The 25,997-nt window shown below is 42.1% G+C and overlaps 1 protein-coding gene across 1 annotated transcript in view; it reads right to left on the bottom strand.

Annotated features, from left to right (window-relative positions):
* LOC138923739 (melanoma inhibitory activity protein 2-like) overlaps positions 1-21,680 on the bottom strand; it is a 28,374-nt gene extending 6,694 nt beyond the window's left edge. Inside the window, exons 1-2 of the mRNA XM_070264500.1 lie at positions 19,987-21,680; positions 15,715-15,889 (exon numbers count right to left, since the gene is read on the bottom strand). Coding sequence (XP_070120601.1) covers positions 20,046-21,554 — 1,509 coding nt within the window. The 5' untranslated portion in view covers positions 21,555-21,680 and the 3' untranslated portion in view covers positions 15,715-15,889; positions 19,987-20,045. The remainder of the gene's footprint in view (positions 1-15,714; positions 15,890-19,986) is intronic.
* Between the last annotated feature and the right edge of the window lie 4,317 nt (positions 21,681-25,997).

The raw sequence follows: 25,997 nt of genomic DNA, 5'->3' as shown, positions 1-25,997 counted from the left end.
TTGTCCCTTTGTTGGGAAAGATTTACATTTCTAAGGGAAACCTCTATCTGTAAAGATGCCTCCCTCTCTGTGCCAGGAAGAAGGGGGATGGCCTTATCTCTAGAAACTCTTAATGCCACAGGCAAGAACTTAAGTTGGTTGCTGTCTGGCAATCTCATGTAACTGATTTAGGGTGGTGGCTTCTGACCTTTACTTAATCCGATTTGATTCCTGTCTAAAAGTCATGGGATCACCCAATGACCAGACCCCACCTGCACTGATACCATTTTAACTCTTTTTCATGTTCTTTCCTTTGTCTTCATAAAGAGATGACTCACATACCTATGCCTTAAATTTAGCCCTAACCCTCAACTCGGGGCAGCAGCAGGAGCTCTGACTGCCTGTGGGTCCTGTCCCCATGCACCAGCTCTGCCTGCCCATGGGTCCTGTTCCCATGCTATTCCACACTATTCTCTAAATAAAAGAGCACACCTGCCAGATCTTGAGAGTCTAAGAAATCTTTCTTTCGACTCCTCGGCTCACCGACCCCGCATCACTATCTTCCCCTTCATCACGTTGGCATAGTTTTGAAATATTTACATTTGGAGAAGAGGTCAGTGGTTTTCCACCCTGGCTGGCCATTAGAATCATCAAGAGATATTCAAAAGACGTGGCCCTGGGGCTGGCCCCGTGGCTGAGTGGTTAAGTTTGCATGCTCAGCTTCGGCAGCCCAGGGTTTTGCAGGTTCGGATCCTGGGTGTGGACCTAGCACTGCTCATCAAGCCAAGCTGAGGTGGTGTCCCATATACCACAACTAGAAGGACCCACAACTAAAAATATACGCAACTATGCACCAGGGAGCTTTGGGGAGAATAAGGAAAAAATAAAATCTTTAAAAAAAAAAAAGATGTGGCCCTACACCAAGATCACAGAACCATAATTTCTGGGTGAAACTCAGGCTTCTGTTTAGCATTTTTAAAAAGCTCCTTGGTTGAGAACGCCTAGCGTAGGTTCAGTTTTGTGTAGAATTTAGATTTAAAAGTTCATTTCCTGTGCTGACATTATCTACAACATCACTGCCTTTCAGATTTTTATGAGATAATGCTTCAATAAGGGATATGGCTAAGAAAAATATTTTTGTCCCAAAAATAGTAGGTAATTTTTTCTTAGTTTTACACACAGTGCTGTGACGTAGAGTTGCAGGAAATCCAAGGTGGTAGTGATGCGGGATCGGTGAGCCGAGGAGTCGAAAGAAAGATTTCTTAGACTCTCAAGATCTGGCAGTAGTGCTCTTTTATTTAGAGAATAGAGATAGAGTAGCATGGGGACAGGACCCATGGGCAGTCAGAGCTTCTGCTGCTCCTGCTGCCCCGAACTGAGGGTTCGGGCCAAATTTAAGGCATAGGTAAGTGAGTTATCTCTTTATTAGTGCCCGTTTGGTCTGGCCATTTGGCGGTCCCATAATTTTAAGATAAGAATCAAACCGGATTGAGTAAATGGCAGAAGTCACCGCTCAAATATTATCTTCAACTAAAGACAAAGGAGGATTTTGGGGTGGGGGGTCAGTTACATGAGGTTGTCAGACAGTTTCCAGAGATAAGGCCATTCCCCCTTCCTCCTGGCTCAGAGGGGGAGGCATCTTCACAGATAGATGTTTCCCTTAGAAATGTAAATGTTTTCCCAACAAGGGGCAAACAAATTCCAGAGAGGGAGGCATGGAGATTTCCTTTACAACTGTAATTGTCTCTGATCAAAGGGCAAACAAATTCCACTCCTTGGAGCCTTCTTCTTATCTGTAGTTTTAAAAGTAACCAGCCTAAAAATCCTCATCATAAACTGTTTTAAAATTAAGCAGCCTAAAAATTCTCATCATAAACCCCCCCTGAACCCATTTGGCCCCAAAATCTTTTGGGGATATGGACGATGGTCAGTCTTCTGTAACTACTTCCGGCTGTACAAGGTCGTAGAGCTGTCCCTAAATGGGGCTATGGGTACAGGTAGGAGGCTCAGCGGACCGGAAGGCTGCGCCCATGGCGTTCAAGGCTGACAAGGTGTACAAATCCTCTGGCGATGAGAGAATCATTTGATGAGTGGTGGTCCAGGAGGTGAAACTTTGTTGACATGCGGAAGACAAACAACGAAACAGACAACAAAGTATAATAAGAAATACAAGCAGTATGATTAACCCAATGAATAAGGTTTTGATAGCAGTCCAGAAACCTGGACCTGACCAAGAGTTCAACCAATCATTTAGAGATAGGGTAGGGTCAGACATGGACTTAATTTGATGGTTCATATCAGATAGGAAGCCAGAGATATTTTGATGGTAGTCAGGAATATAAACACAACATTCAGTTTTTATAATGGCACAAGTGTTCCCCTGTACTGCTGTGAAGACATCCAGTGCCATTTGGTTTTGGAGGACTGCCTTACGCATTTGGGACACTTCTAAACCAAGCAGCGAAAGGCTATGTTGCATATCATTTAATGTTTTCATAGTAAATTTGTTTAGAGCTTCCATGTGCCAGATGACACTTTCGATTTTTAATTGGGGAAGGAAAATTGAGGCAACATGGTCATACCAGTGGAAGACAGCGGGTCCAGTGCTGTTGTAGGTTGGGTAAATTAGCAGGAGGAGATATAGTAAATGTAGCTCTACCTTGCATCCAGACGAAGTCTAGGGTGCATCGTCCAATCTATCTAGGTGGCAGCCAAGCCCATAAGTTGGAGCCACATAACCAGTGAGTGCCATTAGGGGCTAACCAACGTACGCTGGGCTGTCTATCCCAGTCAGTCCCAAACCAATCAGTATTTCTTAAGGCTATGATATGAGAACACATATAACGGGAATTTTTCCCATAGGTCGGGTGCTATTAGGCCATGTGTCACAGGTGTGATTGGTTTGTTCCCAGCATAGAGTGGCCTTTTGACTGAGTTGACCACTAGTAGGAGTGAGCCAAATATATTTATCCCAAATTTGATATAGTCCGTCCTGTGTGTATCCATAAGTTGGGGACTTTACCTTTGGAACTTGTTGTTTATGATCCACCTGTGACAAGGCAAATCTAGTTAGTATTTGGGCAGTAGTATTGAAGGAAAAGGTTTGATTGTGGCCAGGGAACTCCCAGGTATCAGAGATGGATGGCCACAAGGAAACATTATGATTAGTAACAGATGAATCTTGCAGAAGAGAAGAGCTAGAATCTAATATTCATGAATGTGTACTATATCTTCTACTGAAACATAATTTTTTCTCTCTAAAATCACCCTCATTTTTATAAAAGATAGCCAAATTAAGATTAACTGGTCTGCCAATTATTTACATAAGTGCAGTAAGAATATCAATTGATTATACAGGCTTTTTAAATCTGCTTTGCTGGAATTTTTATGAGGAATCTCAGATTGAACTGTACAGGCCTCTCGAGGCCAGAAAAGCCAAGCCAAGGACTTGTCATCAGATTTTGCCTGCAGTACCTACAGGTTTGGGTGGACTCCTCTCTTCTCGAGGTCCCCCAAAATATTCTGAGGTTTTTTGCACCCGCCAGATAAGCAAGCTTCCTTACTTACCGGGTAAGATTGTCAGAATCTCTGTAAACAAGGTACCAGGCCCATGATTCCAAGTGGCTGTATTCCAGAAAGTCCAATCTTTGTTCCTGAAAAGCTGTCTTGTCATATCTGAGCCTGTATGTTTCAAATATGACATTCCAGTCAAAGCTTTGGTAATATAATCAATGTGTCCTGTTATAAGGAGAACAGATTCTTATTGAACTTATGTAAATATTGCCGTGAAATAATCACTCACTCACAAAGAGTTTCCAAATTCTGGAGGGATCAGGTAGGGAGAAAATAAATGTTTCAGTTTCGCTCATAACGGTATAACTTCACTAAATCGCTGTAAGTCATAGTCAGCATAAGAGAAAAGATTTCCTTAAATCTGAGAAAACAAAACAAAACATTAAAACTCAACAATATTTTAAACAGAAGTCATAAAAAATTATAATCATCCTCATTAGTTCACACAGTCCTGTATAATCAGTTCTTGAGCTTAGTCTTTTGTTAGCAGGTCTATGAGCTTAGTTTCTGTTAGAATTCTGTAATTTCTTAACGGTTCAGTTTTACAATCTGAAAGTTTATCAGAAACCTGTAGTTTAGAACCTTTGTCATAATCCTTTCCAGGAATTTCTCTGAAGATGAAATATATTTGTAAAAGCAAAAAGCATCACAGTAAAACAGCAACTATCTGCAAATGGATAAAAGACTCAAAAGGGCAATTGACAAAGAAACTTGGCTATTTCTGTGACATATAACACTTTAAGATAATAACTGGAATTATGACTGATAACCAGAACAGATTAGAATTTTAGGAATGTTATATAATGTTAAGACACGTATATTAATAACATTTACCCACGTAATACCACATAAGAAAGTTTATCATTGCTTATTTGACAATGCTACCCATGTAATTTAATAAACCAAATAAATCTAATTAATTTAGTATTTTCCTCCTTATAGGAAGAGAGCAAATTTCTTTGAGAAGTCTCAGGGGCCCTCTGAAAATCCTCAGAGAAATTCTTCTTCCATCTACCAGGTCAAAAGAAAGCCTTCATTCAGGACTTGAATATTTTTGAGGGAGAAGCTTGTCAAAAATATCAAAAGTTTTTAAAATGTTTGTTCAAATAGGAAACAACGCTCACTGTTAAACAATGCTCAGGCATCCATTCAAAGTGACAACAGAGACAGTCAAGAGCAAACAACACCATTAAAAAAAAATTTTAGAAGAGACCACTTTCTTTCTGAATATAGGAAATTATTTTAACAAAACATAGATTTTCTGTCTTTTAGGTAGAGTTAGAGCAGGCCAAAAGTTCAAGAAAATTATCCTTTGAGAGAAAACCAAATTTTAATTCTTGTACCAGCTTATTTTTAACATTAAAACTCATTCACTTAATTGGATTTACTTTAGTCTACTTGACCAGGCATAAAACTCCTTTTAGAATTTCTCCTTCACAAACCTTCTATAACTTTCTTTTTGCCTTCAGAATTTGTCCCAAAGTCTTTCTTTTTTTCCTTTCTAGTACATTAGGACAAATTTATCATTTTTAACCCATCAAACAAAAATACTTCCATTTTTTGTACCTTCTTTACTGAAAACTTACACCTTACTTTCCTTGAATACAGAGCTGTTTTCCTTATTAATTCCCAGTAGCTTTAATTATATAAGTTAATAACTTTTAACCCTTAACAGACACTAGTAAACACTAAAAAGGTAAGTAATTACGAATTGTCTTTTATATCAGCATTCTAAACACTTCATAATTTCAGAAACATGCCGCTTCACAATAAAACACAAGGCACGTTTTTAACAGACCCAAATGCTTTTAGCCTCTTTACAATAAGAAGCCAAAAGTAAATAACTTAGGTACGTTTAGCAATAATGTTTCAGTCTTCTATTCAATCCAAAAACGACCCAGATATTCAGGTTTTTATCATTTAAAAAAACTCAAGATTGTTACCAAAAAGAATTTCGAAGCTGTTTTTTTTTTCCAAGTATACAGACCATAAAACAGTTATTGTACCCACTTTTATCTATTTAAACCATTTGTTTCCAACAATTATGTTCAGATTGCCTACGAAAACGTTGTGAGACATTAGACAAAACTGGTCATCATTTAAAGCTATTATTTTACTGACGAATTTAACAGACAACGTGAACTTATTTGACCAGTAAACCCAGGATGCATGCCTGCATCATATGCAAATACCGACAACTCTGACAAGAAGACTATTTTCAATCAAACCAACAAACTTAAACAAGCTTTCATTTACCAAAGGTTAATTCACATCACGTTAACTTGAAAGACATTGGATTAATTTCTACTACATTTAGAATTTATGTAAGCGCTTATTTTAAGCCAATTAAACAGAGCTCTTAATTTTGGCCATACCATCCGGAGGTAAAATATCACACATACAACGTACACATAGACACACATATACAGAGACTGCACAGCTATTGTTTTTTACCAATATTTGTGGAGAAGATACTCAAGATGCTAGATGTTTTGCAAGGGCACGCTTATGGCCGTTTTGCCTCTCCCCTCCTCTTTCTTTCTTTCTTTCTTTCTTTTTTTTTTTTTTCCTTCAGTCTTAGGAATTAGTGATGGACTTAGATAGTAGTTCCTGGAGAGGGGAGATGATAATCCTTTTAGTGATAAAGGAACTAGGTGGAGTCCGAACTGCCTCTAGAGCTGTATTTCCAGTCTTGCAAGGATTTTCTAAAGACAGTTGCTCTTGATTTCCCAGAAACTGGATCGTAACGCAAATTACATTCTAGTTTGATCTACCTGTCCAGCTGCATCACAAAAGCACAGAGAAACCCCTCAAGTTTTCTCCCAGATGGAGTTAGAATGCATCCGCAGGGTGGGCCTCCGGGGATGCTCAGGCGCCTTCCCTGTGGCGGTAAAGCCAGTGTCTGACTGACAGCAGCTGGAGAAAGGGTGCAGAGGCCGATTGCGGGTGTGCAGAGGCCGATTGCGGGTGTTGACATAGTTATAAGATTTAGTCAAGTCCCGCTCAGCCTGGGCACTTTGTCTCCGAGCCAGCATGGTTGAGGCAGGGAAGCAAGAGGCAAAGGCCTGGAACTGGCTGGAGGCACTCCCAGTGCCAAGGTTGAGAGTTAAGTCCCTGGCAAAGGGCTTATTTTTCCAATTTTACAGAAGGTCAAGGTTCTGCTCAGGTCTAGCCTGAACTTAACCTCGACTTGGTGACAACAGAAGAGATGATGAGCAAAACAGACAAAGAAAGGAAAAGAAGAGATCAGACCTCACCCTCATGGCCTATTCCAGAGGGTTATCAAGATAAGAGTCACACAACAGTTCCCGTACTGGGGCACACTACGCTAGCACGACAGTTCACAGAATAAATCACAGGTCTCCTACCCTCATAACCGACTCAGTAGGTGACTAAAACACTCAATGAGTCAACCGTCAAGAGAGGGTTGTTGGGGTGATCAGGCCGAATTGACGAGTAGGATCTTAACAGTGACTCAACCAAAGCTTAACCAAGGACAAAGAGGCGTCCCCAAGAGATCCAGAAAATTCACTCCCAAAAATAGCCTAAGAAAGTAAAGGCAAGCAACAAAGGTTGAGATGACAAAGGCCCCTTATGAAATCAATTGGGACCTCTTATGACAAACTTCCCCGAGAGCTTACACAGCCGGACAAAGAGAGCCAAGCTCTCAAGACAAACTTTCCCAGAGCCCCAGTCTATGTGACTGGCTGCCAAGATACGTGCCGGTACATGCATCCTCTGATGGCAGAGACCAGAAAGGTCACAAAACCAAGCTCTCAAGACATAGAACAAGACAAAAAGCCCAGACAACAGGCTTATAGAGATGCCTGTGTCTTATGACAAACAAAAAGACAGAGACAAGGAAAAGTCTATCTCTGGGAGGAAAAGGATCTACAACCAGTGAGTACTCAAATCGTATAGTCGCTGAATCCGAGAAGCTAGCCTCACCAACATTTTCTCCTGCTAATCTAAATTTAGAAGAGCAAAAAAAACCTCACCATTCTTGCTTCCATTGGAGCCTGCAGGCAGAGATCCGGGAGACTGACGTGGTAAGAACTCTCACCTCTTGCCGGCTCTCGTCATGGGTCCGGGATCTCTTGGCCGCAGCAGTCCAGGAGCAAGCAGTTACCAGCCAGTGAAATTTTATTTTGCCGACTGCACCAAAACTGTAGGGGAGGAAGACATTTCCTCTTCCCAAATGTGGGTTCGTCCAGCCGGAGAAAGAATTAAATTCACATGAGACAGAATAGCAAGAGAAAATTAAACAAAGCTTTATGAGGAACCATGGCCCGGGGCCTTTCTTCCCGAAGGAAGAAAGGGCACCCCCACTTAGGGTTGCTGGGGTGATCAGGCCCAGAAACCCAAAGTTGGGGCTCCCAGGGGTGGAGCCTTTTACTCTTTAAAGATTTCTTTGTTTCCCAGTTGCAAAGCTCAAACAGAGACGAAAATGGCCATTGTAACTCTAAGAGAGATGAAAGAAACAGGTCCATTACCATGAAAAATCCCCCCTGAACCTAGGGCAGCGTCCTACCCGTCGTTCCTACTGTGGGGTTCCTATAGCAAGGGGTGATGGGGGCGTCCCCCGGCATTGCATCCCTTGTATACCTTCCCTGTTATGCCTGGCAGTAACAGGTGCCTGGTGCCTATTCTGCCTGACAGCATAGGCCTGGTGAATGGTCCCCGAGAGAAAAGGAGAAAGAAAAGGGGCCATTACCTTGAAAATCCCCCCATTGGGGTTCCTGTAGCAAGGGATGATGGGGGCATCCCTTGAACATCTTCCCTATTCTGCCTGACAGTAATAGGTGCCTGGCGTATGGTCCCAGAGAAAGGGAGCCATTACCTTGAAAATCCCCCCAATGGAGTTCCTGTAGCAAGGGATGATGGGGCATCCCTTGAACATCTTCCCTATTCTGCCTGACAGTAATAGGTGCCTGGCGTATGGTCCCAGAGAAAGGGAGCCATTACCTTGAAAATCCCCCCAATGGAGTTCCTGTAGCAAGGGATGATGGGGGCATCCCTTGAACATCTTCCCTATTCTGCCTGGCAGGAATAGGTGCCTGGCGTATGGTCCCCAGTAGAGAAAAGGACAAAGACAGTGAGAAAGAGAAAGACAGCGAGGAATTTTCCGCCAGTCTGGGGGACATTCTACCCAATTGCATCCTGGAGCCATTCTCCCAAGAAGGGGTTCCCATACTCCACCAAAGGTTAGAGTTTGGTACTTCCCTTGAACTGGAGTCCCGAGTGGGACTTTCCTCGCAGTTCAGAGAGTGGTCAGGTGCCAGAGGGAGGGATCCCAATCCAGCCTTAGGAAAAGAAACCTTCCACGGGAGTCTTGGAGATTGGCGGCCGTCCTAATGACTTAAGTGGCCGACCCGCGCCCACGTAAAATTTGTCTATTAGAGATAGAGTCAGGAAGGAATGGATTAATTCATTCTCCATCACCCTGAGGCTTAAGGTACTGAATCTCTTCAAGCTGAATGCCACAATTTGCCCCATAGAGTAGCCATGGGCAGCAAACGTGGATTCATACAGCCATCCAAGAAAGTTCCCGATGGAGAAGTGAGTTTAGATCCATCCTTGAAAAAGAGAAAGGCACAAGGAAGAAAAGGGCACTTACCAGAACTCGAGCTCACAAGCCGATGAAGCAATTCCCCGTACGGGCCACCAGAAATGATGCGGGATCGGTGAGCCGAGGAGTCGAAAGAAAGATTTCTTAGACTCTCAAGATCTGGCAGTAGTGCTCTTTTATTTAGAGAATAGAGATAGAGTAGCATGGGGACAGGACCCATGGGCAGTCAGAGCTTCTGCTGCTCCTGCTGCCCCGAACTGAGGGTTAGGGCCAAATTTAAGGCATAGGTAAGTGAGTTATCTCTTTATTAGTGCCCGTTTGGTCTGGCCATTTGGCGGTCCCATAATTTTAAGATAAGAATCAAACCGGATTGAGTTAATGGCAGAAGTCACCGCTCAAATATTATCTTCAACTAAAGACAAAGGAGGATTTTGGGGTGGGGGGTCAGTTACATGAGGTTGTCAGACAGTTTCCAGAGATAAGGCCATTCCCCCTTCCTCCTGGCTCAGAGGGGGAGGCATCTTCACAGATAGATGTTTCCCTTAGAAATGTAAATGTTTTCCCAACAAGGGGCAAACAAATTCCAGAGAGGGAGGCATGGAGATTTCCTTTACAACTGTAATTGTCTCTGATCAAAGGGCAAACAAATTCCACTCCTTGGAGCCTTCTTCTTATCTGTAGTTTTAAAAGTAACCAGCCTAAAAATCCTCATCATAAACTGTTTTAAAATTAAGCAGCCTAAAAATTCTCATCAGTAGGTGGGAAGTATGTTGATTCCTCTCTGCAGGCCTGAGGAGGATGTATTGAGTTGCTGGCAGGACCAGGAGCAGGCCCCTAATCTGCAACTATGATGTGAAGCTGAAGGGCGAGAACCACATCAGGTCTCACATTGGTAATCAGAGATACCATTTTTTTTCCAGCACTCTTTTGTGCAAGGCACACTACATTAAGTACCTCTAACCTTCTAATGAGCTCTAATTTTCACAACTGGTGCTGGAAAGTTGTTTTCCTACTTCCCGTTGCCAGGAGAAGGAACCAAAGCTCAATGAAGTAAAACAACCTGTTCACCATCACACAACTTGTGAGTGATTTATCCAGGATTCTAGCACTCATCTATTATCTGATTCATTCTAAAGCCAAATTCTCCCAAGATTCATAGCATGAACATACATCCAAGGCAGCTCAAGGCAGTCCTGACTTACTCCTCTAGCCTTATAATTTTTAATAGTAGTCCCTTTCTATTCTCAGATGTCCTCGGTGGACAATAAGTTATATGATCATCCTGCTGATATTTCGACAAGAGTGCTATAAAGACCAGGCTTTAAGCCAAGTGCAGGCAGTATCAGTGGATCTAGGAGAAGCGGGGAAGGGGATGGGCTGGACCTCTTAGGTGGTCCAAAGGTAGCTGACTCATAAGGTGGTGGTGGGGGGAGGAAGGATGAAGATCTGTGAGTTGATAGAAGAACAAACAATAAACTGGAGGGAAGAAGGTGTTTTGTGTTGGGAGGTGGTGTGTGCTATAGACAAGCTCCATGGGAGCAGGGTAGGCAGAGGAGCGTGGAATCTGTAGCAGGTAAAGCAAAAAACACTTGGCTAATTCTCCCACTTTGGCTACTGTTAGTGTTAAAAAATAATTTTCAAAAGAAGTTAAAATCATGATTCTTATTGTGAGTGAGGAAAAAAAAATTTCCCGCTACCTTTCCGGGGCCCCATAAATTAGACTAACAAAAGATAGATTAACAAGAGAAAAACAAACAGAAGTTTATTAACACATGCAGTGCCCATACAAGTGAGAGAAACTCAGGGATGAGGAACTCAAAGGGGTGATTAGAACTTCAGCTTATATAGCATCTTAGCAAAGAAGGATAACTATATAAAGAAGTGACAAATCAAAGGAAAAGGGTTTAAGCCTTCCAAGGATGGCAAACTGTGGGGAGCTAAAAGTATGGGGGAATCTAATAGAAGATAAGGATTGTTTTAGTAAGGTTTGTATGTAGATTCCTCTTGGTGCCATTATTTTTCTGGCAATAAGGTTGTTATCCTCCTCCCGGTATGGGAAGTAGTGGGTGGGGAGGACACCTTCACAAGGGAATTTATGTTTTGCTTTCAGGCAGATAGGGAGAGGGCAGAGAGCTTGTCCTGCATCTGCTTTTTCTCAATTGCCTTCAGCTAAAAATAATTCTTATGCCAGAGTGGCATATTTTAGGGTGACATACTCTGAGCCTTTTCATTATCCAGGTATAAAAATGAACACATTTACTTAACTCGAGAGAGAATCAGGCAGATGTTATAACTTGTGCAAAGGAAAAGTCAAAAAAGCACAGAGGTATATAGAGCAGAGATATTGAATTGAATATGCAAATAGAGGCAATTCTTTTTTCATGCATTGGCAGGCAAGACAATTGAACCTCTACAAGACAGGATAGAATTTGCATGTCTATCAGTTGCCTACAACTTAAAGAGCTCAACGACAATGGACAGGGCTAGAACCAGGTAACTTGGAGGAATGTCCTCTACGCAATGCATAATTTTTTGCTGACACACAAATTCTTTTCTACGTTAGACCTCTGGTGGGAGGATGATAACGTGGAGGGCTTTGAATTGATTTCACCAAAGCAGGGATATACCCATGGACTGAAGTTTCGGAACGCTGGTTAGAATGATAGGATAATTTCAGATTAATGTGGCAGAGGTTGGGGACAGCACCTAAAATTGAGGCCAAAGTCAAGGGTCCAGAGTTGGGGGTGGGGAAGTAGACCTGTGCACTGCTGGGCTTGACCTTTTCCTGGTGGTAGTGTGAGGTCAAATGCTAAATAAGCCTCTTGCCAGTCTCCCAACTACCTGAGAGCCATCACTTTGAAACCAAGGAAGATAATGCTCTATTTCTACTTCATGGGAGGAGAGGGGCCTAACTTCAGCTATCCAAACTGCAAACCCTACCTCTAATCACAAAGATATGATAAATTTAGCAATTTTATCTTGAAAATATGAATATAGTGGTTTGTATCCACTTAGCTAAGAAAAGAATAAGATTTCTTTCAGTCTTTGCAATCCCTCCAGTGAGTTGCCTGTGATGTGCATCACATTCTGGCTTAATGGTTATTCAATAATAAAGTTATTTTCTTTCTCTTCTACCTTTGTGGAGAGGTTTTCTGGTTCGGGAAGAGATTTTTTTAGTTACATTTCCCCAACAGTAGACACAAGGGTAAGATCAAACTGAAGAGGGTATCTGAGTATGTTACATCACTGAAGGTGCCCCAGGCTGTGTTCAGAGCCACAGATGGTGAGCTCTATTGAGGAGGGATCTACACTTGTCTGTGGGAGTAATGCACTGGCCCTGGTAAGGCCCTCTCAGCCCCATCCATCCTAAGGCTTCTTGCTGCCTCCAGCCACCCACTTTAGACACTTTCCGGGGTGTCCTGAGGCGATGTTCCAGTACTGCCAAGACAGTTGGCTGACCTTGTGGCTATACTTTTTCAGACTGAAAACTTTCCTAGAGGTGCAGCCTCTGTTCCCTGGGATTTGAGCTTCATAGACAGGGTGGTTAACTGGCAAGTTTGACTGTTGGACACTTAGCAAATGGTGAATTTAAACCACATGAAGAAGGTTGGATTCAATAAATCATCTTTCTTTTTTTTGAGGAAGATTAGCCCTGAGCTAACTACTGACAATCCTCCTCCTCTTTTTGCTGAGGAAGACTGGCCCTGAGCTAACATCCATGCCCATCTTCCTCTACTTTATATGTGGGATGCCTGCCACAGCATGGCTTTTGCCAAGTGGTGCCATGTCTGCACTTAGGATCCGAACTGGCAAACCTTGGGCTGCCCAGAAGCGGAACGTGCGAACTTAACTGCTGTGCCACCAGGCCCGCCCCCATGTCTATTTTTTCATGTCTGGATCTTAATTACCTTTGTTGCTGTAAGCCAAGGCAGTGAGAACCAAAACCTTCTTACCTTTATACTCAGCCTGGATTCTGAGAACCACAACTTCCTGTATAAATTAACATGACTTTGCTATTCCACTATCTTTGTTAGCATTACTTTACTTTCCCAGAGTCTCCCGCCCAGACAAACAGTTGGATTGTTTATTATAGGAGAGTCTCAGAAAACAGAATAATGTCTCCCCAAAGATGTCCTTGTCCTAATTTCTGAAACCTGTGTCCTTATAACCTGTTACCTTACATTTTTTCAAGATAAAATGTTTTAGCTTACATGGCACAAGGAAATTTGCAGATGTGAGTACATTAAGGATCTTGAGATGGGGAGATTTTGGATTATCTGGGTGCAATCATGAGGATCCTGATAAGAGGGAGGCAGGAGAGTCAGAGTCAGAATCAGAAAATGAGATGTGATGATGGTAGCAGAGATCAGAGTGATGTGAGAAAGAGGCCATGAGCCCAGCATTGAGGCAAAATAACTAATAACCATTAAGAGAGACAGGTAGGTTTTACTTGAGCCAGAATGAGGATTATAACCTGGGAAGGCCTTAGAAAGCATTCCAGAGAAGCATGGGTTTCAGTACAGTCTTATATCTTTTTAGAACACTAAACACATCCAGGATACATTTTCCAAGTTTCAAAGAGGTATTTACTTGAAAATCAGCAGGTCAACATGACCCTGATGTCAGAAAAAGGACTTATACGGGCCTTACCAATAGGGTGTAGTGGGGGAAGTATGCATTCGTATCTTAAAATAGTGCGTCCTTTACTTTAATGGTTAAAGCAGATCTACAATATATGTTTGAGAGGCCATAAGTCAGGCTTCTTTAGTTCAAATCAAATCAGCTTTGAACTCAAATAGTTATCCCATATACCTCAATAGGTGAAAATCTCTTGACACCAGGAAACCAGGTGATCTCTAGAAGCTGGAAAACGTAAGTAAATGGCTTCGCCCCTAGAGCCTCCAGAAGGAATGCAGCCCTGTTGACACGTTGATTTTGGGGCTTCTTACCTCCAGGGATGTAAGATAATAAGTCTGTGTTGTTTTAAGACACTAAGTTTGTGGTAATTTGTTATAGCGGCAATAGGAAACTAACAAAGACCTATCAACTCTTATTCAATGGAAAGCTTCACAGAGAGTTTCAACCCTAATATTCTTTTAATCCCTTGCCTCAAAATCATCTTCTTGCTGTTTTCACTAATCCTGGACTTGCATTGTGATCCATGCCTAATCCTAATCAGTCCCTTCCCTGCTGATTTGGAAGAGCCTCCTTAAATGAAACTTCTAATTCTCAATAAATCCTCATGTTGCCATCCATTTCCTGCTCCCCCTTGAGGAGACACTGCCAAAGCTCTGTGATGATGATGATCTCTCTTACTGCTGTAAACAATAAACTTGGCTTTGTTTATCAACAGGTTATGTTTGCTGATGTTTGGGCAGCAAGCCTTTGACAGTTGTCTCAGTAAAATCATCACCACTTGCTAGTTTTGTAATGTCTTGCTTCTAGGGCTTAATAGCAGCTTTGGCTAATAATAATTCTTGTTTCCAGCTTCCTGGCCAGTAGATACGTTACTGCCAAAGGTAGGGTCATCTTCTCACCATAAGACATGCCAATAGTTGAGAGGCAGATAAGGTGGTAGGAGAGAAAGGGTTTTAGTATAGCTTGCTAGCAAGAGAGAAGATGGCTGCCTAATGTCTGAAAGAACTATCTTACAGAACAAAGATTACAGGCCAGTTAAGTAGGAGGCTGGTCTCCCGGTGGGGCAGCCGTCTGGTCTTAGTTCCTGGTAATCTTTTGTTTTACTAGATATGCATCAGAGACCAGAGCAACACCCTACACCTTGTTTTAGTTTAAAGATAATAAGAACAAAATCTTTAATATGTACAGTAAAGATTTCTGTTCATGTGAGTGGTGCCAACAATTCCCTACTGTCATTTGTAACCCAGCATAATGATATGCTAGTAATGGGAACAGGCTAGTTGTCTGTCTGGCTACTTCCTGCTCAATGGGGTCAGCATAGGGGGACCATTGAATGAAAGAGAGTCACTCATGTCTTATAGTGAATTGGAGGGCCACCATGACTCCAGAAAGGGAGTCATTGAGTCACTGACACAGACAGCTTAGGGATTAGTTTAGAAACAGATTTAATCCCCAATTTAATTATAAGGAATAGCCTGATATTTCAGGAGACTACAAGAATTCAGGATCCAGTCCAGTTTACAGGTAGAAAACAGAAACCTCAAAGACAATAAACAGAATTAGAATCTAATATCTGCAAGTGTGTACCATAGTTTTTACTGCAACATAATTTTTCTCTCTAAAATCGTCCTCATTTTTACCAAAGATAGCCAAATTAAGAATAACTGGTTTGCAAAATAAGCCTAGTTTTAATAAACTTGGCCCAATTATTAATGCAAGTACAGTAAGAATAGCAATTGATCATATAGGCTCTATTAAATCTGCTTTGCTGGAACTTTTCATAAGGAACCTCAGTTGAACTTTAAAGGCCTCTTGAGGCCAGGAAAATCAAGCCAAGGGCTCATACTCCACCTGCAATACCTTAGATGTGGGTGAATTCCTCTCTTCTCTTGAGCTTCCCAAAAATATCCTTGAGTTTCGTTTCACCAGCCAGAGAAGTGACAGTCTTTACTCACCTGGTAAGGTTGCTGGGAACTGTTTAAGAAAGGTACCAGGCCAATGTTTCCAAGTGGCTTTACTTCATAAAGTCCATAAAAGCTGTCTGGTCATATCTTAGTCTATGCTTGTTTCTATCAAATATGGCATTCCAGTCAAAGCTTTGTTAATATAACGAATGTTTCCAGTTGTGTCCTGTTATGGAGAACAGATTCTTATTGAACTTATGCAAATAACTATATTGCCATGAAAACAACAATACTCATCCACTCACTAAGAGTTCTCAAATTCTGGAGGGATAAGCTGGGGAGAAAAAGATAAATGTTTCAATTCTGCTTACAAAGGTAAAGTTTACCAAATTGTTATGTCATAATTAGCTTAAGAGTAAAAAGAAAAATATTTCTTTAAATCTGAAAAAAAAATTAAAAAATCAGTGGCAGAGGCCAGCCCCATGGCTGAGGGGTTAAGTTCACACACTATGCTTTGGTCGCCTGGGGTTTGCTGGTTCAGATCCTGGGCATAGACCCACATACCATTTGTCAAACCATGCTGGGGCAGCATTCCACATAGAAGAACTAGAATGGCTTGCATCTAGGATACACAACTATGTACTGGGGCTTTGGGGAGAAAAAAAATAGGAAGATTGGAAACAGATGTTAGCTGAGGGCCAATCTTCTTCTTCTTCAAAAAATCAGTGGTATTTCAAACAAAAAGTTGTAAGAATTATAACCAGCCTCTTCACTTCATTTAGTCTCATGAAGTGAACTCTTGATCTTGACCTTCTGTTAGCAGTTTCATGAAGTCAGTTTTTCCATTAGAATTCTGTAAAATTTTACCCAGTTCAGTTTTATGATCTGCAAGTTTATGTGAAATTTATATTCTAGAGTGTCAGAGTCCTTTCTATGAATTTCTCTGAAGATGAAACATATTTGCAAAAGCATCAGAGTAAAACAATAACTGCCAGTAAATGACAAAAGACTTCAAAATGGCAATTGATAAAGAAATGTGGTTATTTCTGTGACATACAACACTTTAAGATAATAACTAGAATTATGACTGATAACCAGGATAGATCAGAATTTTAGTAATGTTATATAGTTTTAAAACACTTATATGAATAACATTTACCAACATAATATAATAGGTCCCTATGAAACAATGCTTAGTTATCCATTTAACCATGAGACAATTGAAGATTTTCAGGCAAATGCAGAAAATTAAATACCTCTAAGAAAAACCTTAGCACCTCTGATTAAATATCTGATAAAACCAATACAGGAAATTTATTTTGATGAAACATAAAAACAATCTCTTTACCAAGAGCAGACTAAAAGTTTAAGAAAATTATCCATTTAAGAGAAGGAAAAAAAATCAAATTCTAATTTTGCACCAGCTTTTGATATTGAAACTCGTTTATTTAATTAAGTTTGTTCCAATCTTAGCCAGCTTGGCCATGCATAGAACTCTTTTCTCAAGGTCTCTTTTTTTCCACAAACCTTCTCTAATTTCATTTTTACATTCATAATTTGTCCCATACTGCCTTTTCTTCTAGTACTTTAGGACAAATCTATCTTTCTTAACAAAACTAACAAAAAATCTCTATTCTTTATACCTTCTTTACTAAAAACATTTTACTTTCCTTGTATACAGACTTTCTAGAAATATATGCTTTCTCATAGAAATTTTCTCAGCATGTACAAAACATGTTTATCAACAAACCCAAGCATTTTTCAGTTTCTCTGAGGTAAGAGACCAAAGGCAGACAGATCTCTGCTTAATAATCAATTTCTAGTATTTTATCTTATGTGCAAATGACCTAGATACTCAATAAAGTTTTTATCATTTAACTTCATTAGCAAAACTCTAAAGTTTTGTTATCAAGAAGAATTTGGAAGCTGTTTTTTCAAGTATACAGACCATAAAACATAATTATTGTACCCCAAAACTCTTTCCTATTTTTATCTAAATCATTTGTTTCCAACAATTGTATTTCAACTACCCATGAAAACTTCATGAGACACTAGACAAAATCAGCTATTATTATTTTGCTGACAAACTTGTAACAAGGATAACATGAGCTTGTTTGACTAGTAAACCCAGGCTGCATGTCTGCATCATATCCAAATACTGACAACTCCGAGGATGTGCCTGTTTCAGTCAGAGCAACTCCAATTTGTGGTCAGAGATGGTTGGAAAGAAATGAAGGTTGCACTCCCATTTTTGGCTAACGGTATGTTTTATTTTCTAAAGTCATCACACTCTGGACACTGAACCTCAGCTTTTCCATCTACAAGTGAAATTTTCCAAGTGTCTCAGAAGTGATCAGATCTAGGTAGATAGACTTATGGTGGTCAAACTCATAGTGGCCTGATATTAAACCAGAATCCAACATACTACTGTTTGAAGTGAGAATTATTTCTGCTCTATGGACAAGAATTCTTTCTCAATACTAAAAGTGCACAAGAAGCCAAATTATGTAAAGAAAGTTGTTTGTGAGCCAGCATTTCAAGCAGTGAGCTTGATAACTTAAGAGCTTATTATTTTAATGGTTCATGATTTTAACTGATCACACGTGGAGGTAACTATTTCTAGAACATTGATATTTGGCAGGTTTGGAAACCCAAGTTTGTAGCTCAGAGGCTGAGATTTGTGCTGTACAAATAAATTTTGTTTCTTTGAGCAGATTCATGGTTCCCATGTGGACCATTTCATCTTCCTCTAAATAAATTTAGGACCATCAGTGAGCTACAGTGAAATCTCTTCTTACATAGTTTTGACTATGTTGTGCTTGTTAGAATTACATATTGGTTTTACTATTATGGCTTTCAGAGATCCAGAGAGGTACTGCCTCTACTCTCACTACAGCAGGTCAAGTCACCACTGACTCCCTCATTGCCAAACCCAGGGGCCAATTTTCACTCTCAATCCTCCATAAAGATGTTAATCAGCCCCCTGGTTATTCTATCATGTTATTCCATTGGCTTCTTCCTCTATCCTCTCCTCATTCTCTTCTTCTGTGACTTGTCCTCATTAATGTTAAAGGGGTTCAGAATATGCCACTTTGGTGTAAGGATTATTTTGAGCTAACGGCAACTGATAAACATCAGAAGCAGGAAAATTTCTCTACCTCCCCTATCTGCCTAAAACAACAGGGCATAAATTTCTCTTTGTGAGGATGTTTCCCTCTCTCATACCAGGAAGGGAAAAACAACCTTTATCACTGGAGGTGGAGATAGCACCAAGATGAGTCTGAATAAACAATACTTTACTAAGTAACCCTTATCTTCCATTAATTTCTCCCACATATTTATCTTCCCACAACTTACTGCCCTCAGAAGCCCACACCCCTTTCCTTTGTCTAGTTAGGTCTCCACAATTTATGACCCTTTGTTAAAATGGTATATAAGCCCCTGGGTCTAAATGTCCCTTCGGGTCTTCTCATTTTCTATGAAGACCTCTGTGTACATGTAAAAATTAACATCAAATAAAATTTGTATGCCTTTTCTCTTGTTCATCTGTCCCTTGTCACTTTAATTCACAGATCCCAAGAAAAGAACCTAAGAGGGGAGAAGAAACAGTTTTCCTCCTCTACAATATCTTTCACTGCTTATCTTCTTCCTATTTTTCAAATATTGGCTTTGTTTTAAGTTCAACTCTCTCTTGCTCTTTCAGGGCAACTGATTCTGCTCCCTAAATATCATGCTGCTGCTCAGATCTGTATCACTCATTCACTCAACCAACACTTTCTGAGTACTTACATTGGTCCTGGGCCCTAGAGAGCAACTATGATTAGAACAAATTCTTTGCTTTCTTGGAGTTTACTTTATAGAGAGGTGAATTGTAAAATAACGATATAAATGTACAATATATCAGTTGGGGATAAGCAAAATATAGAAAAATAAAGTAGATTCAGAACATATGAGAAGAATAATCACTCCTACCATTTACTAAAATATTATGATGTGCCAAGAGCTATGGTAATTACATGTCTTCATTTGATTTGATCATTAAAATGTAAACAGCTAAATATTACTAGGCACATTTTGCAGAAGAGGCTCATCGTTATTCAAAGTCACCAATAATAAAAGGCAAAACTGTGATTTAAACCCAGATTAATCTAACTACAAAACTACTTTCTTTTTTAATTTTTTTTAAAGGTATTAAATGAAACTTTATTTGAAAAAATATCTTACACATTAGAATGCTTTATCTACTTGAATAAGAATAATCAATTAAGTAATAATAGCTAAACTAAAAAGAGAAAAATCAAAATTCCTTTGAAAAGAGAACACCTGTGCAGATGTCCTGCCGTGGCTGGGGTGCTAAGGGCCCAGCTGCTGTGGATGCTGAGTCAAATCTGCAGGTGACCCCAGACCCCTGAGGCCTCGTGGCAGGGCCATCTTCCTTCCTGGGGGGTCCTACCGGCCCAGGGGATCCCCCACACTTCTGGGCCTCTGGGGACCGTGGGAGGAGCAGCTGGAGGAAAATTGCCTCTTGGCAAAGGCTGGAACGAGGCCTCCAACATGGCCAGCCTTTGCCTGTTGTGTTCATTTTCTCTTCTTAGCTCCTCGAGCTTTCTCTCTGCCAACACGGCTGCCCTCTTGCTTTCTTTGGCTCTTTGCATCTGGAAGAGGTTCTCCTTGTGATAGTAGGAAGTGCACGTCTTCACTTCTTGGGCCAGGTCTTCAGCCATCTTCTTGTAGAGGTTGCGAAGCTGGTACGTGGAGTTCATCTCCCAGCACACGTTGAGGAGCTTCTTGTCCAACTCGGAGCAGACCCTTTCCTCCTCAAAGAATTTTCTGTAAAGTGGCCCAACTTCTTCATCATGTAGCTCATGCAGAATTTGAAGTTTGAGCTTCAGCTTCTGAATCTCACTTTCAAGCTTGGCGTTTTCGTGCTGCAAAGTTGCTTCCTCGGTTTGGAAGGAGGGGATTTGTCTTGGAAGCTCTTCCTTCATTTGCTTTTCTTGCCACAACCGTCTGGCTCCTTCTTGATGTTCCTCTTCAGGACTTTGAAGGGGCGCGCTGAGGTCAGCATCATCAGTGACCCCCTTCAGACCAACTTCTGACTTAGGGATGGGGGGTTCCCCCTTTCCTGCTTCCCTCTTTTGCTGGACTTCCGCATTCCCGTCATCCATTTGCTGGGCAAGGAGGTCAGGCAAAGGGACGGTGTGCAGCGGGACTGCGACCGCTGGCAGGATTTGGCCGACTTGATCTTTCAGGATGGACAGTATTTGTGTGTTCGACTGCTCCAGCCTTCCGTTCTTCTCCTCCTTTTCCTGTGCCGTCTTCTCCCATCTCGGCATGTCTTGGCGGAGCACTAATGGACTTGCTGGAAAAGGAGTGTTTTCATTCAAATCATTCATTGTGTTCTTCTGAAGTTGTTCTCCATCCTTCTCTGATGATTTTGAGATGGGGTTTGCATCATTTGCTTTGGAGACTTTAACAGGCAGGCTCTTCAAAGCCTTTTCCAGAAGGTCGACAGTGTCCTGAAGTGCTGATGTGCTCACCATTGTATTCATTGCTGCCAAGCACAAGGTTTGTAACGGGAGAGGACTGGCCTCCACCCGAGGGCACTGAAGGGCTTCCTCGGCTCGGTTCTCAGGTCCTGTATTCTCCCCACATTCTCCACTGACTTCACTGCAGGCAGAACACCTTTCGCCTGGAGACTTCCCTCTTCTGAAAATATGTCCTGTCTTTACTATCAAAGCCACCACCACAGTACATACCAGGATCTCCCAGGGGAACGCAGGGAGACCTGGCCTCTGGCTCAAGCTTTCCGAAATCACCAGCAGAGCACACCACAGGTACCCCAGGATCAGCTGGAAAGCGGATGCGATGGCAGGCAGCAGGCCCTCCATGGCTGGGGAGAGCTCCACAGCTGTGCCTCTGAGTGCCAGTGCCCTGTGGGCCACAACTGACCGCTCGGAACCCTGAGGAGTGTTCCATCTCCAAAGTAAACAGGTGGCCAGAACCAGGGTGTGTCAGTTGGTTGGGGGAGGGGAGGCCAGCTAGGGTCTAGGAAACAGACCCCTAAGTGAGCTCTGAAAGTAGAAGGGGTCTCACTTCTCCAGGCACTGGGGGAGGTGGACAGGGCTGATGGCAGCCTGGCTCTGCCAGTCTAGGCCCACCTGGCCCTACAGCACACCTAGGGGACAAAGCAGGGCCAGGCCATGTCCCTTTCTGTGCACAAGAGCAAGTGGTGGGGGCCATCCCTGGGTGAGGCCCACTCTCCTCCTGTTTTCAAGTTTCCTTCTGTGCAGGGACGCCTGGGACTGCCCACACAGCTCCCCAATCTTCCTAGTCTGAGGCTCCCTCTGTCCTTCTGGTTGGTCACTGGGGACAAGCAAGGGCAAAGACTGAAGGGTGTCCCTGAAGGTATGAACTAAGAGACCAGGATTCCAATCCAAACAACTCAAGAGTCATCAATATGAACTGGCAATCTTAACATTTTATGGATTTTGGTTGAGACAATATGTCCTCATTCAATCCAAGTGTTCCTGGGTGGAAGTGACTCTCCTGGGGTGACACAGTGACCAGGGCTCCTTTCCTCATGTGGCCCTGCCATCTTCAGTATAAGCTTCCCAAGGTGGCCCTGAGGAGGGTCCAGTCCACCAAATTGTCTTCAGAGGTGGGCCTCTGGGGATGGCGTTTTTACACATATTATCAAAAATAACTCAACAAACACTTTTTGAGAAACTATGACATTCTAATATGATGATGGGAACATCAATAGTCTCTTGCCCTGTTAGGCTTCATGTTTGGTAAGCAAGAAAGGCACAAGCAAATAATTTTAAAATAACACAGTACTCATTAAGACACAGGTATGCTCTGGGTGCTGGAAAAGCACTTGGTCCAAACTAGAGGCCAGGGGAAACATTCTAGAGCCATTAGCTCCTGAGCTAAATCCTACAACGCCAGAAGAAATTAGGCTGGGGGTAAAGGCTAGAAGGGATTCCTTCTAAGGAAAAGCAAGCATAAAGACAAAAGAAATTAAATAGCACTGGGTGGATGAGAACTTCAAGCCATTCTGCGTCATCACAGTGTAAAGAGAAAAGAACAAAACAGTAGAAAACGAAGCCAGAGATGCAGACAGGAGTCAAGCCACAGTGTGTCTTCAACTTGGACACAGCAACTGGGTCTGTCTTACACACATAAAACTTCTCCCGATTATCACCTATTATCTGTGTGAAGTAGGAGTATTCCAGGCTTAGCCGACATAAGATCATTTGTAGAGCAAAAATACTAAGATTATCCTGAAAACTTGAAATCAACCAACATTAAACAGTATTTAATGCCAATTAATAGCTATAAACATCTATGTGAATGGGTTCTTCCTGGTTATTTCCTAACTTTGAGAAAGTCTCAAAAAGTAAACAAAATCAGAAATTCTCTTCCAATACAAGTTAGTAATCAAACTTCTCTAATTGAGAATGCATAAAAATAAATACCTACATTTTATATAACACAGTTACACCACAATGAGATATGGAGGTAACTGAATGTATTTTGAAAAACTCAGTGCTATATAAGCACAAAGTATTCATGTTATGAATAAAAATTAGTCCATAAAATTTTCCATATGTACCTGTGTGTGCGCATGTATGTGTGCTTATTTTGTTACATGGTAATAAACCTTTCTCCAAAATCTTTATTTTGGGGAGGGGCAGGGATTGAAAGAAGGGAAATTCTACTAAATGGTAAAGCTATCAGTAATTAAAAATACTACTTTATCTTCAAAAATAATACTAAGCCTCTACCAACACTTAAAATCCATAAAACAAATGATTTTGCCCATTTAAAATTCTAGAAATTTTTGTTTCTTTAATGAGTAACACTGTAGCTGTTCCATATTTCAAAACAATGAATACTCCATGAGGTGCTCTATGAAAGGATATACCAATGAAATACAATTCGTATCTGCTTGGCTTCCCACACTGATGTATCTATCACTGCCAGGAAGCGCGGTTTGGTAGTAAGTTGTCTCCTCCTGCTGAGGGGTCTTGGCATTCTTCGCAGTGAGGAAAGCCACTGCCAACTCCAAGTTTCCATTGCTATCCTTCAAAGCTTGCTGTAGTATCTGGTCATCGTTGATCCCAGTAATTTCTCTCAGCTGATTCAAACATGTCTGCTGGTGCTTCTGCGCCGCGCTCTGCTGCAGCACGTTCTGCTCCACGGTCATGGCCCCCGCGGCGCCGGCGCCCGGCTTCTCGCGCCTCCGCCGGCCCTGGCTGCCGCGCTCCGCCGAGCTGCAATGCGGGGCGCGGACGGCCGGGCAGGACAGCGCCCCCGCCCGCCAGGCGCGAAGACGATGGCGGCCGGCGTGCGCGGGCACCGCGGGCGGGCGGCGAGGCGCCGACAGCGAGGGCCACGGCGGCGGCCCCACGACTCCGCGCGGCCCGCCTCAGAGCGGCTCGCTGGCCGCGGACCGGGCCGTGAGCGGACGGACGGCGGACGCCGGCGGGGAGCGAGCAGGGCGGGCCGCGTCAGGCGCGCGCTCCTTCGCCGGCGGCTCGCGGGCCACTGCGGGGCAGGGAGAGGGGACGCAGGGAGCGGCCGGGCGGAATGGCGCTGTCCTCCTCCCCTCTTTTTTAATTTTTTTGAGGAAGATTAGCCCTGAGCTAACATCTACTGCCAATCTTCTTCTTTTTGCTGAGGAAGACTGGCCCTGAGCTATCATCTGTGCCCATCTTCCTCCACTTTATGTGTGGGACGCCTACCACAGCATGACTTGCCACACAGTGCCGTGTCCGCACCCGGGATCTGAACCAGTGAGCCCTAGGCCATTGAAGCGGAACATGCCAACTTAACCACTGCACCACTGGGCCAGCCCCCAAAAATATTTTCTTAATCAGCACCCCATACTGCCAAATATTGCAATTGCACATGAGAACCATCTGTGGATATTAAAAAAAGTACAGGTGTCTGTGCCCTAATCTCATACTACATCTGAAAAAACATCTCAGTAGGTGGATTAAGATGTCTGTATTTTGGAAAAGCATCAGATAATGTCAAACCCTGTTCTTGACTGTCTCCTGAATGCCTGTCAAGACCTTAGTTTACTATGTACAAAACAGAACAATTATCTGCCTTTCGAACCTCCCCCCTCCCTCTTTTTCATATTTATTAATGATGTCACCATCCCTATGAATTTAGAAACCAGGTATATTAGTCTTGGCCCAATCAGGAGAGAGAAACCACACACTAATGGGAAAGTTTAATATACCTTGTTGGAAGGGGCACTGGAAGTCGCTATGGTGCAAGCTGGCAGGACTTGCCAGAAATCAGCCTTCTGTGGTGTCAAGGAAAGCTGTTCACAGGGAAGTATCTCACTGAAGGCATTCTGCTACAAAATCTTCTGAGGGGAGTCACTGGGGAAGCTGCTGGCCACCGGGAGCTGCTGGCTGCCAGGCACTGGGGAAGCTGAGTGTGACACGAGAGAATGACAAATATGCTTCACCAGAACCAGGAAGAAAACCCTTTCCTCCTGTGCCCTCTACTGGCAAAGCTTAACATTGTGCCAGCTGGCAAGGGAAAAATATTTATTGTTTTTTATGCTAGTTAAAGCCATTCTGTCTTTAGTAGGTATCTCTAGGTTAGCAGTGCTATAGGTAACACACCAGTCTTCCACCATCCTAGAAAGTTCTCATGGTAGAAAGAGAATGAATTCCAGATTTGGGCAAACCTAAATTGAAATCTTTGATGAGCTTTCCTGGTTGTATGTTCTTGGAATGTCACCTAATTTCTCTTGAACATCAGTTGGTGTTTATCCCTGTAAAATGGGGATAAACATTTTTTCCCCTGATGTTTCCCATTCTTATTGAGCCATCTTCTGGAGTCAATATCCTTTTGTTTTGTTAAACACAAGATTCAGAAGTGAGAGAATGAGTACAAGTTTGTCAAGAAGCCAGCATAATATTTTAAATTCCATTTTTTTTGTTTTTTTAGTTTTGGGTCATCATTGTTTTTTTTTCATCTACTTCTATTTATTTATTTATTTCTGTTGAGGAAACATTGGTTTATAACATATAAATTTCAGGTGTACATCATATTTTGATTTCTGTGTAGACTGTATCATGTTCACTGACCAAAGACTAATTACCATCCATCATTGTACACATGTTCCCAGTCACCCCTTTTGCCCACCTCCCTCCCCACTTCCTCTCTGGTAACCACCAATCTAATCTCTGTATCTATGTGTTTGTTTGTTTTTGTTATTGTTTTTAGCTTCTATTTATGAATGAGATCATATGGTATTTGGTTTTCTCTGTCTGACTTATTTTGCTTAGCATAATACCCTCAAG

Source organism: Equus caballus, chromosome 4 (genome assembly GCF_041296265.1).
Source record: "Equus caballus isolate H_3958 breed thoroughbred chromosome 4, TB-T2T, whole genome shotgun sequence".
In the NCBI taxonomy this organism is placed as follows: Eukaryota; Metazoa; Chordata; class Mammalia; order Perissodactyla; family Equidae; genus Equus; species Equus caballus.
Note: the sequence above shows the minus strand (reverse complement) of the source record. Positions and strands in the feature narration are given on the sequence as shown.